Raw genomic sequence first — 15,534 nt, 5'->3', positions numbered from 1 at the left:
GATGGAAAAAATGATGGATTAAATGCTTTCTATATTATACATTGAAATGTAGTTGTATTAAAAGTTCACCACAAAGAAATAGTAATAATTATTTTGCAGTTTCGCTGACTGCTTGTGAGCAGAATAAATCTGTCTAATGTTACCTTGAGCAGGCTGGGATGTGCTTCTATTTCCAGATAAGTTACTTTCCTTGGAGTTTCCATTACATGGGTCACTTTGGCCAGAGGCAGGGCACTCTCTCCTGCTGCTAACTTCACACAGCTGCTCATCACACCTTACAGAGGAATTTAATTGACTCTGTTCAATTTTCTTTGAGCTCAGAATTATTTTACTAATCCCATCAAGTATTTCATTATGATCCTTATCATTTGAGCCAGAGTTTTCTTTATCAGCTGTGTCAGGTGAGGATGAGAAAGTCAGCAAATCTGCTTGCATAGTATTTTCCTCTTTCATATCAACCTCTGCTTGAGAAGCACATGTGTCTGCATCACAGCTTTGTGAGGCATCAAAAGTCCAACCCTGAGCTTCCCAATACTGAAACTGTTCTAAATAATGCCAATAAAGTTGACTGTAATGTTGCTCCCATTCTTCTTTTGTATCAGGAAAGTTCCAAGGCTCGGGACATAGTGTTTGATCTGGATGTTTTTCTTGCCAGCTTTGCCATAACAGTCCTTCTCCATATTCATTCCAATACTTTTCCCAGTTCTCTGTAACTTGTAGCTTTGGAGATAATATGTTTTCAATGGGGAGGTTTTCTGTTTCAGTATCTTTTTTGTCTTGAAGTTCACAGGCTCTGATGGTCTCACATTGTTCAAGTGAAGGTGGATCACCTGGAACCAAAAGGTCATCTTCTTCATGTTCGTTTCTCCAATATTCCTGCACAATTTCATCTAAGTACTTCTTTTGGGGTTTTCTCTTTTTCTGCTTTACTTTAACTCTATTTCTAGCATTCATAGACACCTACATCAAATAAATGATAGCAAATATAAATGTACTTCATTATCTACAAAAGAAAAGCATTATCTATTCTGATACTAAGCTAAATAAAGCACATCTAAAACCCCATAAACAATATTTACTATTATACTGTAATATTTACTAAGAAAACCATGAAATAGAAGTAATAAAAGTACATTAATACTTACCTCAAAATTCTTATGTGCAGATATTCTACCAAACTGAATTGGCAATCCCATACTTCTCATGAGTTCAGCCTCAGAATCAAGTTCACTTTCATCAGGGCACATATCTTTGTTGTCTTGTGACTTTGAAATACCACGGGAGTGGCCATCTTCCTTTTCTTCTATAGCTTGGTCTCCTACAGACAGTATTTGTTAGTTTAATTTTAGAGGCAATTTATAGGCAGGTTCCTTGTCCTCATTTTAACATACTTGAGACACAGGATAAATGCATGAATTGCCCAAAGTCACATAAATGTTATGAGCCCTTTACATACATACATACATACATACATATGACCCAACAAACAAACAAACAACAACAACAAAAAACAACAAAGGATTGGTGGTAATGTGGACTAGTATTAAAACAGCTAATGAAAAATCATTGTAGCATCATGATTTCAGGCAACAGAACAGGGACTCTTCCATAGCAAAAATAAAGACCGATAAAAGGAGAAATCTCATATCTGTAAAATTCTGCTAGCTAGGCTTCAAAATGACGGAAAAAGGTTATCTATCTTAATAATGAAATTCAGGTAAGGGCACAATAGGGAAGACAAGTCAGCTAAATTCCATGTTTCTCTCCTAATAAACAGTTTCTTGTTTAGTAGGAGGTTTTTTTTTGCTTTTTTTTTTTAATCTATAGAAATCCTATTTATAGCCAGGCATGGTGGTGCATGGCTTTAATTCCAGCACTTGGGAGGCAGAGATAAGACCACCATGAGTTCAAGGCTACCCTGAGACTACATAGTGAATTCCACATTAACCTGGGATAGAGTAAGATCTTACCTCAAAAAACAAAACAAAAACAAAACAACACATCAATACAAGAAATCTTATTTGTACAGCACAGCACTAAAATCCAAACCAAACTTTTTTTCCTTTACTTTTTTTTGGGGGAGGGAGTTTTAAGATAGGGTCTCACTCTAAGCCAGGATGACTTGGATGGAATTTGCTTTATAGTCTCAGGCTGGCCTCAAACTCAAAGCAATACTCCTACTACCTCTGCCTCCTGAGTGCTGGAATTAAAGGTGTATGTCACCATGCCTGAATAAAACCAAACATCTTACTCAGAGTGCATCTGAGCCAACAATGACTTTTCCCATCTTTGTAAGAGTTAAAAAGATTTTCAAAGATTTGCAAGTGGATTTATGTTTGGTTTTTAACTCCGTGCTGCAATTCTGTTTATGTTTAGAAATATAAGGTTTGTGTGGAAAGACAACTGGGATAGAGAATTTTAGAGAAATCAAGGTGAAACTTATATTAGTGAATACATTCTATTTTTTAACTTGGGAAAGCTAATTCAGATGAGATAGCAGCCTCTCTTTACTTCAGACAAAGACTTAAGCACGTCCATATGGAATTTGTCCTGATTCTTCTAGGTCTACTTTCCACAGTATTTTATGTTAGCAAACTAATACAAAATATATGAAAATTATTATGGTATCATAGTTAATTTAAAAAGGGTTATGTAAAGCTGGGTATGGTCATGGACACCTTTAGTCCCAGCACTTGGGAAGCACAGATAGGAGGACTGCTATGAGTTCAAGGCCAGCCTGAGACTATCTAGTGAGTTTCTCATCAGCCTGGCAGCCTGGGCTAGAGTGAAATCTTACCTTGAAAAACCTCCCAAAAAAAAGAAAAGAAAAAAAAAAAAAAAAAGAAAGGCAGCTATGTAGTTTTATATTACCTGCATTATTGCTACTGCCTTTGACATAGTAGCCTCTTAATCCTAAATTGTACAATTTTCGATCCCTGTGAAGCAAATAATAAAATAAATTAAATTAAAAATCCACATTAAAATAAATTGAACTTTAAATTTGAAGAGTGAAAAGGAGAAAGAATAAATTAGCTAATAAAAATGTTAAGAAACAGGGAACTGGGGCTGATGAGATCACTCAGTGGTTAAAGGCACTTCCTAACAAAGCCTGCCAGCCTGGGTTTCATTCCCCTGTACCCAAATAAAGCCAGGTGCATAGCTGTTTGTAGCAGCAAGAGGCTCTGTCATACTCCTCACCACCTCTCTCTCTGCTCATAATAATAGATAGATAGCTCAAGTGATAGATAGAAACAGTGTATTTCCCATGGAGATGTAAAGATTGATAGGATATATAAAATAACACATTTCCTGACAGTAGGTATCATTTATAACTACAAATTTAAATTAAATGGAATCCCTCCTGAGTACTGGGGGATGTGTCTAATCCTCTTTATGTTACATGAACAATGAGATGTTTTCTAAATTTTGTTATAAGATTTGAGAATGTCTTAACAATGAGAAGATTTTGTTTGCCAACATACAAACCTATATGCAGACCTTAGCTGCCTATTATCTAGTAGACTAAGCATCCATGGTCTGTGCACAGGTTGTATTAACAATGAAGTTCTTACTGTGCCTACTTCTAATTGTTTTTTTCTTTAGCAATCATGACTGAAAATTTCAGTATAAAAACTAACAAAGCACTTGAAGTAGGAAATTTTGCTATTCCTATCTTCTTACCTACAAGTTTGGCTATGCTGAATTCCATTGTAACTACAGCATAAAGGCTCTATTGTAAGCTGTAGCTAACATTACATCTTTTTCTTCCCCTTCCCCTTGATAGGTGCTTGCCATGTAGTCAAGACTGCCTTGAGCTTGAGATCCTCCTGCTTCAGCATTCCAAGTTTTGAGATTATAGGCATGCATGCACCACCATGCTTGGCTCTAACATTAATTTTCAAACAGAGTTACAATAAATTTCCCCAAAAGTTATTGTGTGCCTGCTCTATTCATATCCTCTTGCTTTTGAAGAAAAGTTTTAGAAGTCATAAAGTAGCTGGAAAGTTCCAGAAAGGCAGTGAACAGGAGAGGGAGTGAACTGCAACTATCCCCCCACCCCATCTCCCCTGCAAGAAGTCCAGGCACTGTAGGTGCGGAGGGAGTGGGAGACACACGCAGGCATCGATAGCATGTCCTTCAGCATTCAAAGATACAGGAAAAGGTGTCAGGTGGAGGAGAGGGACACTTATTGCTAGTCTGGTCACGACTAGCAAATAAAGAAGTATATTGAGGATAATGATAGCCAAGAATCTCAAAAACATGATGGATACAAAACATCATCTAAAAGCAAAGACTGCTGAAAGGAATCCCAAAGTTCTGGACCAATATTATAAACGCATGGCATAAAGTACACAGCATATAAAAAAATGGTTTAAGGGCTGGAGGCATGGCTTAGTGGTTGAGGTGCTTGCCTGCAAAGCCAAAGGGCCCAGGTTCAATTCCCTAGGACTCACATAAGCCAGAGGCACAAGGTGGTACATGTGTCTGGAGTTCATTTGTAGTGGCTAGAGGTCCTGCTGCTACCATTCACTCTCAAATAAACAAATGATCTAAAATGGTGTGTGTATACATATGTCAGTATGCATATATACATATTTCTGCTTGTATGAAAATATAAACAAACACTGCCCAAATGTCTCCTGATAGGGCAGGGAACAGTAAATACAATGAGAACCCAGCTTTTGTTTTTTAAGTACTATTTTCTACTATAGGAAAGGTACATTGGACAGACTGAAAAGTGTAGGCTATCTTGTGTCAAAAGATTAGGAAGCATGCAAAGAATGTGAGAGTGACGGCTGGAGAGATTGCTCAGTGGTTAAGGCACTTGCCTACCAAACCTAAGGACCTGGGCCTGATTCCATGTTAAAGTCAGATACATGAAAGTGGTAAGTGTCTGGAGTTCCTTTGTAGTGGCTAGCGTCCCTGGTGTGCACATTCTCGCCATCTGCCTCTATCTATCTCACTGTCAAATAAATAAACAAACAAACAAGCAAATAAATAAAATATTTTTTAAAAAAGAATGAGACAGATGCATCAGGACAAACCCTAAAGGGCCTTGGTCTCTCTGCAGCAAGGTCTACTCTAGTCTAGACTGGTCTTGAATTCATGGCCATTCTTCTACCTCAGTACTGGGATTAAAGGCATGTGTTCAACTCTGCCCACCTTAAAGGGTATCTTAATGGCAAAATCCAAGATGATACGAACATCAAAAGCAATGACAGTGATGGCATCTAAATCATTATAAACTAAGAATCAAGACATCTATGTTAGACATGGCATGGTGGCTCATCATGCTTGTAATCTCAGCAGTTTGGAGACAGAGGCAGGAAGATCATGTGTTCAAAGCCACCTTAGGCTACATAGTGAAAACCTGTATTTTTTTTTTTAAAGAATCCTTTATCTGCCTCTCTCTCTCTAATAAATAAATAAATTAAATATGGGGGGAAAAAAGAATCCAAGCCAGGTGTAGTGGTACATGCCTTCCCAGCACTGGGGAGGCTGAGGTAGGAAAACTGCTGTGAATTCAAGACTAGCCTGAGACTACATAGTAAATTGTGAATTCCAGGTCAGCCTGGGCTAGAGGGAGACTCTACCTCACCTCACACGCACACACAAAAGAATCCAACTTAACATAATCAAATGAGTAAACAAATACAGGAGTAAATATGGAAAGATGGAGGTATAAGCTGCCAATGAAAGGCAAGGCTGGTAGGTTTGTTCAGGACAGTGGCTAATACAGGGGAATTGCTGTGACTTTGACCCAGGTCAGGTAAGGCTATCCTACAGGGTAGGATGTAAGGACATCACTGACTTCTTTAATTGTTGAGGACATGCAACATTGCATATAGCTCCTAAAGGAGTCAGAGTTTTTCAACTAGAGATTGACAAGACAACAAGTAAATACAACAAATTCCTGTCATGGATCAGAAAGAAAAGAGATGTATTGCTGGGGAACCTTGAATTTTTATTTAGTACAGAGGTTCTTATGTAGGAGATTTTGCAGGTCATAGACAAGAAAAAATTTAGATTCATGTGTACAGCTTGTTCAATTGCTCAGTAAGAGTAATGGGCTGTAGGGATGGTTCAGTGGTTAAAGACACCTGCTTACAAAGCCTGCTGGTTCAAATCCCCAGTACCCATGTAAAGCCAGACACACAAAGTAGCCACGTATCTGTAGTGTTTTCAGTGTCTAGAGGCCCTGGTGTACCTATTCTCTATCTCCTTGCAAATAAATTAATTAATTAATTAAGAATACTAATGATAGTATATAAATTATATATTTAAAAGACATATGGAAAGAAGACATGGATTAAATAAAGGTTGTTATCAGATGCACTAGTGAGATTTATTTTGTTTTTGTTTTTCCAAGGTAGGGTCACACTCTAGCTCAGGTTGACCTGGAATTCACTATGTGTAGTCTCAGAGTAGCCTCAATCTCATGGTGATCCTCCTACCACTGCCTCCTGAGTGCTGACATTAAAGGCATGTGTCACCATGCCTGGCTTCAAGAATAGATATATAAATATATTTTAATTTATTTGAAAAAGAAAGACATAGGCAGGAAGAGAGAGGGAGAGAGGGAGGGAGAGAGAGGGAGAGAAAGAGAGAGATTGGGTGCACCAGGGCTTCCAGTAGCTGTACATGAACTGCAGGTGCTGTGTCTCTTGTGCATCTGGCTTACATGGATCCTGGGGAGTCAAACCTGGGTCCTTAGGCTTTGTAGGTTAAGTGCCTTAACCACTAAGCCATTTCTCCAGCCCTTCTTTCAATTCATTAAGTAAAGGAGACAGGAGCTCAGGTTTGGGATTTGCATTTGAACTCCCAAAATTAATCCCATCTCAATCTGTCTAATTTATCTTTTTTTTTTTTTTGTGGTGAGGGCAGGTAAGCCAAGAATGTAATGCTATCTGTGTTTGTTTGTTTGTTTGTTTATTAATTTCCTTGGAGGTTGGTCTTACTCTAGACCAGACTGACCTGGAACTCATAGATACACTCCTACCACTGTTGAGATTAAAGGTGTGTGCCACCACAGCCAGTGGAATTTTTTTTTTTTTTTTTGAGGTAGGGTCTCACTCTACCCCAGGCTGACCTGGAATTCACCATGCAGTCTCAGGTGGCCTTGAATTCATGGAGATCCTCCTATCTCTGCCTTCCAAGTGCTGGGATTAAAGGCGTGCACCACCACACCTGGCTTAGTGGCATTCATTTTAATCCTTTTCCTGCACAATACTATGCAATGGTTCTTCTCTAATCCATCAACCACACTGCACCAGATAAATCTTTAAAAACTGCTAATGCACTGGCTGAGGATGTAGCTTAGTGGTACAGTGCTTGCCTAGCATATGAAAGGTCCTGAGTTTGAGCCTCAGCACTAGGAAGGAGGGAGACAGTAATGTTGTTTAAAAAGTTTTATTTTTATATATTTAACTTATTTATTTAAGAGAGAAGTAAGGAAAGAGGCAGAGAGAGGTGGTGGTGGTGGTAGTGGGGTTATGGGCCCACCAGGGCCTCCAGCCACTGTAAACAAACTCGAGATGCATGTACCACCATGTACATCTGGCTTAAGTGGGACCTGGAGAATTGAACCTGGGCCTTTAGGCTTCACAGACAAGCGCCCTAACCACTAAGCAACCTCTCCAGCCCTCTTTTATTTTTTTAAATACTTTTTGCCTTTTCTTTCTTGAATTATCTTTTTTATAAATGGAAAATATATATTGTCTATCTGGAAAATCTTTACAGCAAATTTCATTGATGGTGCTGGAATTCTAGACTCTCAGCTGACAAGAAATGTCCATGAGACTCTACAATAGAGGGTCCTTTTTCCTTTTCATATCCCCATGAAGTAACCTGAAAGCTAATCTAAAAAGGAACTAAACACTTTATTAAATTTCATTTAAAAAATGTTGTCTCTATTGTCTTTCAATCTTCAGATTGTATCACATAAACTAAACACCTGCATGTACAATTAAGTGAGCATTAATTACTGTGTCTTTAGTGACATTGGTCTCCTTTGAGAAGGGTTACTTCCAGGGATTCTTCTTTTGATAGATTCACACCCTTGCTCTAGGGTATGTCATTTCTGAGCTCCTCTTTCTCTTAACCATTATTCTTAAAGTCTATATTAAAATAGCTTCAATAAAACCCCAACTCTGTGAGTTATAGGCTAGCCTGGGCTACACGAGACACTATCTATGGACAAAACCCCAACTGTGCATTTAGGGGGGAAAAAAAAGGTCCTATCGTATATTCCCAATCCTCTGGCATCCTTCATACACAGGAATACAAAAAACATCCACTGAATAAATATGTGCCTAAATAAAATGGGGCAGTGTTTTTTACCTTAATCTTAATATGGTGTTTATTTTTATCAAGGTAGAGTCTCACTCTAGCCCAGGCTGACCTTCAACGCATGGCAACCTAACCTCTTCCTTCTGATGATAGGATTAAAGGAGCGTGCAAACCAAGCTGTTTACTTTTTTACGTGAACTTCAGATTACTCCACAAAAATACATAATGAAAAATAATTCTTGCAGATTTAAAATGTATTACACTAAACCATACTGAATGACTATCACATAAAATTCATTTCTACAAAGATGTGAATCTAGTATGAAGCATGTGAGATTAGGGCTTTCTCGACATAATAAATGGTTCAGGTGGATTAATTCATACAATGAAAACAAATCTCTACATTCAAATTTCCTTGTCACTTCTTTTCTTACCTAGTAGGAACTTTCTATTCAGGGTCATAAGTGAATAAAATTATTTATTTGTAAAGAGGGAGAGGTAGAGGGTGGAAATACAGACAGAAAGAATGGGCACAACACAACCTCCCGCTGCTGCAAATGAGCTCCAGATACATGTGCCACGTTGTACATCTGGCTTTATATGGGTATTGGGGAATCGAACCAAGGTCGTTAGGTTTTTCAGGTAAGCATCTTACTGCTGAGCCATCTCTCCAGCCCTCAGGGCAATTTTTATCTGAAATCAATAAATCTCCTAAATGAAAGATCTTTAAAACTATGTAAAATAGTTAAGCCTTTCATCTCAAATAGTTATAAATTTCAATTATTAGTGTTTGAATAGATTTGATTTTTTCTTTTTTTTCGAGGTAGGATCTCACTGTAGGTCAGGCTGACCTGGAATTTACTAAGTAGTCTCAGGGTGGACTCGAACTCACGGCAATCCTCCTACCTCTGCACCCGAGTGCTGGGATTAAAGGCGTGCGCCACCACGCCCGGCTTGTGTTTCGATAGATTTTAAGGTTTAAAACGAGATGTTATCAAAATCAAGTTACTCAGCTTTGAATCTTCAATTTATTATGTGACACCCGTCAGTCAGACATTTGTCATTTCACTCCCCACTCCGCCGTTTTTGGGGACAAAGTCTCACTATGAGTAGCCGAGGCTGGTGTCGAACTCGGAATCCTCCCCCTTCCACCCACCGAGGCGCTGGGATTACGAGCTCGCACCAAGTCGCCCGACTCGTCCAATTTTTAGCTGTCCCCTACAATTATAAACATGAACTAGCCTAATCAGCTAGCACTTTTTTTTTTTTCCCCCATCAGAATCAGAATCGATCTTCTGTTAATAGTAGTAGGTGGGCGTTCCGTAACGCCGGAGTGGTTCCCTGTTTCCTAGCCATCCATCACTTTGCCCTGGAGGTAGGTCACCTGGCTGTATTCGGGGCAACACTACAACTAGGGTCGTCACCCCCATTCCCGGACAGTGATGGGAAGAAGAGAAGAGCAGCACGTTCACACTCACTGCACAAACGCCCGGGAGCAGAGGCACAGGATCTTACGGTCCTCCTCTTGGTCTTCAATGAAGAGAAACATTTCGGCCACGTGGCTCCATTTCTCGCAGCACATCCTGCGCTGGTCCGCGGCTCCGGGCCGGCGTCGGCTGGGTGCCTGGAGACCAAAACGAGGCCTCCAGCCGCGGCCGCGGGAGACCTACTGTGTACGCACCCCGGGCCGCCCGAGCCCGGACCGCGCCACCGGAAGCGGCTCCCCCGCCACGGGAAGGGGTGGGTGAGGGGCGGTGTTACAATCAATTTGGCCCGGCCTGCTTCCTCCCGGGAGAGCGGGGCTGTGAAAAGTGTCCGTCTCTCCCGTCGGGCGCCCAGCGCCGGAGCTTCCTGGTCGCTCTCAGGTGCGTGGCCGCCCGCCTCGGCCGCCCCGCGCTGCTCCCAGCCGTGGCCTGGCGTCGCGGGGCTGGAGCGGGGGAAGCGCGTGCTATCTCTCCCGGGCCTCCGCAGCAGCCGGCGAGCTCGAGCCTTCCCGGAGGCCCGCCGGCTCGCGGGGTGACTCCCAGCCCCGCGCCCGGGCGAACCTCCCGGTGCAAGAGCCACGGGGGAGGTCGCGCGGGAGCCGGTCCCGAGTGCTCGCGTCCACACCCACGTCTGTGCGCTTTCCTGCCTGGCTGACCTGGCAAGTGGGTTAACCTTTCTGGACTTCATCGGGATCGGCTGTCAGATGGGGGATGAGTGACTTACCCAGTGGGACTGCTGAAAGGACTATACCTTTCATTTGTGCTGTTAATAGTTTTAAGTCGATGAGGGCTGGCTTGATGTCTGGGTTTTGTAAAGCTGTGAAACAGGTTTCTGACTTCAAGCTAGTAAGTACTTAGAAATGTGCATGTGCACAAACATTAGAAGAAGACTAATAGCATTGGGGTGTGTGTGTGTTTAAAACAATGCAGCCCAGTACATGGTGTAGTGTGCCTTGAGTATTGAAAATTATTGCTACCTTAAGTGCTGAGTTCGTGTTATTAAGCCTGAAATGTCATGGGTACTTTTTAGACCTATATAAAAACTGAGTTCAAATTCAGACATTCAGGATAGTCATTTAAATTTGGGCTGCATTTACTAGTGGATGGAGATTTGATTCATTTTTAAAGGAAATGTTTATTTCCACACCTTAAATAAAGGCATTTAAGAAGGTAAGAGTACTGCAGTTTTGGATAGACCAGTTTAGATGCATAACATTGTTGGGATGAGGGGCTAAGTTAAGAAAATTGAAATACTCATCCAACAGTGGAGTGGAAGGTAAAAGGTGAATAGCATTCTAAATTTGCTTTTTTTTAAAAAATGTAAAGACTTTTAAAAACTTTTTGTTCATTTTTATTTATTTGAGTGACAGAAAGAGAGAAAGAGGCAGATAGAGAGCGAGCGAGAATGGGCGCGCCTTGGCTTCCAGCCACTGCAAAGGAACTCCAGATGCATGCGCCCCCTTGTGCATTTGGCTAACGTGGGTCCTGGGGATTCTAGCCTCGACCCAGGGTCCTTAGGCTTCACAGGCAAGCGCTTAACCGCTAAGCTGTCTCTACAGCCCACCCCCTCTTTTGTTTTTAATTAAATATTAGAGCCCGTAGTTTGAAGCATGAAATCTCACAGAAATTTTTTTGTCCTTTTTTTGGTTACATTTTTATTTTTATTTCTTTATTTGCAAGCAGAGAGAGATAGAAGAGACAATGAGCCTGCCTGGACCTCCAGTCACTGCAAATGGACTCCAGATGCACGTGCCACTTTGTGCATTTGGTTTTACATGTGTACTGGGGAATTGAACCTAGGTCCTTAGGTTCTGCAGGCAAGCACCTTAGCCACTGAGCAATCTCTCCAGCCCTCCTGTCAACGTTTTTAAATGATATCTAGTAATTGTATATATTTATGGGGTACAAGGTGGCATGTTGATACGTGTACGTGTATGCAGTATGTATTAATGACCAGATTAGAGTAACCGCTCTTACTGTCTCAGACCTAGCATTTCTTGGTGTTGGGAACATTCACAATCTTCTTTAGTTAGCAATTTTGAAATACTCAAATTTTGTCATCCATATTTGTCCAGTGTGCTTTATACATGAGAAGTTAATCCTTCATAGTGGCATTCCTGTACCCATTAGTCATCTTTTCTGGATCCTTTCTTCTTCTGCACTCTCCAAACTCTGGTAACTACTCTTTTTTTGTTTTTGTTTTTGCTTTTCATGAGAGTAACTTCTATATATGAGACCTTGAAGTATTTGTCTTTCTGTGCTGACATATTTCACTTAACATTATGTCCTCCAGTTCCTTCACATTTTTTCTGTAAATAAGAGAGTTGAGTTCCTTTTGTAGCCTTACACTATTCAATTATCTATATAAACAATAATTTCTTTGTCCATTTACCTGTCGGTGGACACCTACATTGATTCAATATTTCAGTTATTGTGAACAGGACTATAATAAACATGGATGTGCCAATGTCTGCTCAGTATGCTTTTGTTTCTTTTGGACTCATGCCTAGTGGTGGGATTGCTGGATGATATAGTTGCTGTATTTCTGTTTTCTGTGAGGAACCATCGTGGTTTGTTTTTTTGTGACAGTTCTAATGTACATTCTCACCAACACTCCATGAGAGTTTGCTTATTCTGCATTCTCACTAGTACTTACTATTTTTTGTTTATTTGCTTTGATGTTAGGGCCTTGGTTATACTAAGTAAGCTACACTCTAGCATGTGACAAATACCAAATACACCTTCAATCCATGATTTATTGTTTTTTTCTTTCAATATTAATCATTTTAAGTAAGGTGAGATGATGACTCATTGTAGTTTTATCCATTTTCTTGATGATTAGTGATGTTGAGCATTTTTTCTTAATGTTTGTTGACGCTGTATCCTGAGTGATGACTGTTTAGATCTTAGGATTTTCTTTTGCCCATAAACCTTTTGGGTTCCTAACAGAGTTTGGAAATTAATCTACTGGTGAGTAAATAGTTTGCAAATATTTTCCCATTTGTCTGTTTTTTCTTTTGTTGCATATGCTTTGGAAGCTTGGGGCACACATTATCATCGTCATCCCTAGAGTAAGGTTGTGAAGAGTTTCCTCTAAATTTCCTTCTAGTATTTTACTAGTTTTAAAGTTATAAAGGCTCACATATAAGTCTTTGATTCATTTTGAGTTGGTTATTTGTTTGTAGTGAGAGGTAAGGGTCTAGTTCTCTTCATGCAAATTTCCTAGCACAGTTTATTGAAGGGAATTAATTAGCTGTAAGTATGTGAACTTATGCCTGTATTCTCTTCTGTTCTACTGGTTTGCATGTATTTGTTTATTATTTAATGTGTGTGTGTGTGTGTGTGTGTGTGTGTGTGTGTGTGTGTATTGAGGTAAGGTCTTGCTCTAGCCTGGAATTAATTATGTCATCTCAGGCTGGCCTCAAACTTCCAGCAGTCCTTCTACCTCTGCCTCCTGAGTTAATGGTATTTCTATATATTTGCAGTGAGAGAGAGAGAAGGTTCAGGGCCTCTTGCTGCAAATGAATTCCAGAGAAGTGCATCCCTTTGTGCATCTGGCTGTATGTGGGTAGTAGGGAATTTTGGGCCTGTAGGATTTGCATTTCACTTCTATGCTGTCTCCCTAGCCCTTTTGATAATATTGATAATATTTTGATAACATAATATTTTATAATTTTTATATTTGATAATAATACCTCCTCTTAACTTCTGTCCCCCTTCCACTTCCTACTGAATCTCTTTTTCTTCCCATCTAGTCTGTCTTCACCTTTGATGTCTTGTGTGTGTGTGTGTGTGTGTTTGTCTGTCCAACTGAGTTTAATTAGGATTCTTTACATGAGCATAGGTGGTTCATTATTTCCCAAAGCATATACAAGTTAATGACTACATACCTACTCAAGAAAATGTTTCCCATTCTCCTAGCTGCATGTATGTTTTTGTGCCAGTTCCATGTTCGTTTGGTCACTTATGGTAGGATGCTGTGAAGTCTGATTTTGTAATGAGTCTGGGTTTGTTTTGTTGTTACTCAGGGTTGCTTTGATTGTTTGAGTTCTTCGTGTGTGTGTGTGTGTGTGTGTGTGTGTGTGTGTGTGTGTGTGTTTTCATATGAGTTTTGGGACTGTTCTAGTTCTATGAAAGATGTTTTCTGAGGACTTCCAGATAAGATGCTGATGTAGTAGCCACAACAAAGTAGTAGAGGGAGGGAAATAAATAGCAAATTACACCTTCTACTGAAAAGTGAAGGTGAGACTGCTTTAGATGAAATGCCTGACAAAGATTTCAAATCAAAAAGATTATATCTATGTTCAAAGAACATAGTTTTAGAAAAACAATTTCTTTAGTGGGATTTTATATAATGGCAGTAAATAGTTGTTCCCAGTAAGCCAGTGGTCACTTAGGTGACACTTTTACTTGTAGTATTCTAGCTTAGGGCTGTAGACTTATGAAACTTTTGTCAATGTGCTACCCTGATATTTTATTGGAAATTTTAATTCTAAGTCCTAGTGATTATTATCTTTGTTTAATCATACATTTAATTTGTTTCCTGTGTTTTCAGGATATATACATGGAAACTTGAGACGTTTGTCTAACTTCTGGTAAGTAAAATAACTTCTAGAGGATGAGTTCATAAAATATTTGCATAGCTATATTTTCAGTCATTTAAGGTTTTTATTGAGAATTTTAACTGTGAACATACTGTAATTTGATTATAATCCACTCCCATTTCTCACTTTTCCCCCTTGCTTTACCCTTATACCACAAATGTCGTCCTCTTGTCAAATATTCCTTCCTCTGTTTTGATGTCTCTTTTTTTGCCCACCTCCATCATCTAGTCAGAATGTTGATGGGCTCACTATTGTGCAGGTGCTATGGAGCTAACGATAGCATATAGTTGCTATGAGGTCATGAATACACTGGTCACTTCATGACCAGGGGATAATGTCCCAATGTATTCCTTCCTACCCTCATCCCTGACTCTTACATTCTTTCTGCCCTCTCTTCTGTGATGTCCCGCAGCTTTGAAGGCATAACAGAATATCTCATGAGAGCACTGAGCTCTCAGTAACAACTACTGATCAGCACTTTGTTGAGTTTTAAACTCTCCAGTATCCATAACCATCTCCCAGAAGAAGCTAACCTGTCCAGTAGTGAGAACAACACTAGTATTCGCTCCAGTACCTCCTCTGTGATGTCCCTGAGCCCTGCTCGGTATGATAGACATGTCTCATCCAGTGCTGAGCACTCAACTGTCACTTCTCAGTACCTTGATGAGTCTTGGTATACCTAATAGTCAGTGCAGTCTGCAAAAAGAAGCTTCTGTGACTAAAATGAGAGCAGCTCTAACACATAGGCACAACATAAATATTTAGAGGGCAATTTGATGGGTATAACGTATCAATTTAGCCAAAGAGCAGTGGTAGCTTCCTCCTAGGGCCTATGACCTTGCAAGTCACAGGATTTCAACTTGATCTTCAGTATCTGGCATGGAATGGGCCTCAAATCCAATAAGAGAGCAATAACTGACGTGCCACTCTTGTACTAGCAGGCACATCTTACTGGCTGATTGTGTAGCTTGCAGGTCTACTGCTGGTTAAGACAGTTGATTTTTCTCCCCCAGCATCCTGTATGGCACTTCCCAGTACCATGACAGCCACTCAGCAGGGAGCTGACTTCCAGCTCAGTTCCGCTTGATTTCTCAGTGTCCTGAGACCACAGATTGTGGTATCTTCAGCAAAAGGGTCTTACCATCTCATTCTAATGA

General features: G+C 40.1%; 2 protein-coding genes across 8 annotated transcripts in view; one reads left to right on the top strand and one right to left on the bottom strand.

Moving 5' to 3' along the window:
- Tgs1 (trimethylguanosine synthase 1) overlaps nucleotides 1-9,999 on the bottom strand; it is a 35,383-nt gene extending 25,384 nt beyond the window's left edge. The window contains exons 1-4 of one of the 4 annotated variants that reach the window (XM_045142861.1): nucleotides 9,768-9,999; nucleotides 2,872-2,936; nucleotides 1,146-1,318; nucleotides 186-960 (exon numbers count right to left, since the gene is read on the bottom strand). In XM_045142861.1, the coding sequence (XP_044998796.1) occupies nucleotides 186-960; nucleotides 1,146-1,318; nucleotides 2,872-2,936; nucleotides 9,768-9,871 (1,117 nt within the window). In that variant the 5' untranslated portion in view covers nucleotides 9,872-9,999. Of the gene's footprint in view, nucleotides 1-143; nucleotides 961-1,145; nucleotides 1,319-2,871; nucleotides 2,937-9,767 lie in introns of all 4 variants that reach the window. The other 3 variants (XM_004653468.2, XM_045142862.1, XM_045142863.1) reach the window with 3 other exon arrangements.
- A 51-nt stretch (nucleotides 10,000-10,050) lies between these two features.
- Tmem68 (transmembrane protein 68) overlaps nucleotides 10,051-15,534 on the top strand; it is a 39,999-nt gene continuing 34,515 nt past the window's right edge. For 2 of the 4 annotated variants that reach the window (XM_045142866.1, XM_045142868.1), the window contains exons 1-2: nucleotides 10,320-10,436; nucleotides 14,329-14,368. The gene's annotated coding sequence lies outside the window, so the exon portion shown is untranslated. Of the gene's footprint in view, nucleotides 10,155-10,319; nucleotides 10,437-10,548; nucleotides 10,620-14,328; nucleotides 14,369-15,534 lie in introns of those variants that run through there. The other 2 variants (XM_045142865.1, XM_045142867.1) reach the window with 2 other exon arrangements.

The sequence above is a fragment of the Jaculus jaculus genome, chromosome 2 (genome assembly GCF_020740685.1).
Source record: "Jaculus jaculus isolate mJacJac1 chromosome 2, mJacJac1.mat.Y.cur, whole genome shotgun sequence".
Classification (NCBI taxonomy): Eukaryota; Metazoa; Chordata; class Mammalia; order Rodentia; family Dipodidae; genus Jaculus; species Jaculus jaculus.
The sequence above is the reverse complement of the archived record's forward strand: the minus strand, read 5'-3'. Positions and strand labels throughout refer to the sequence as shown.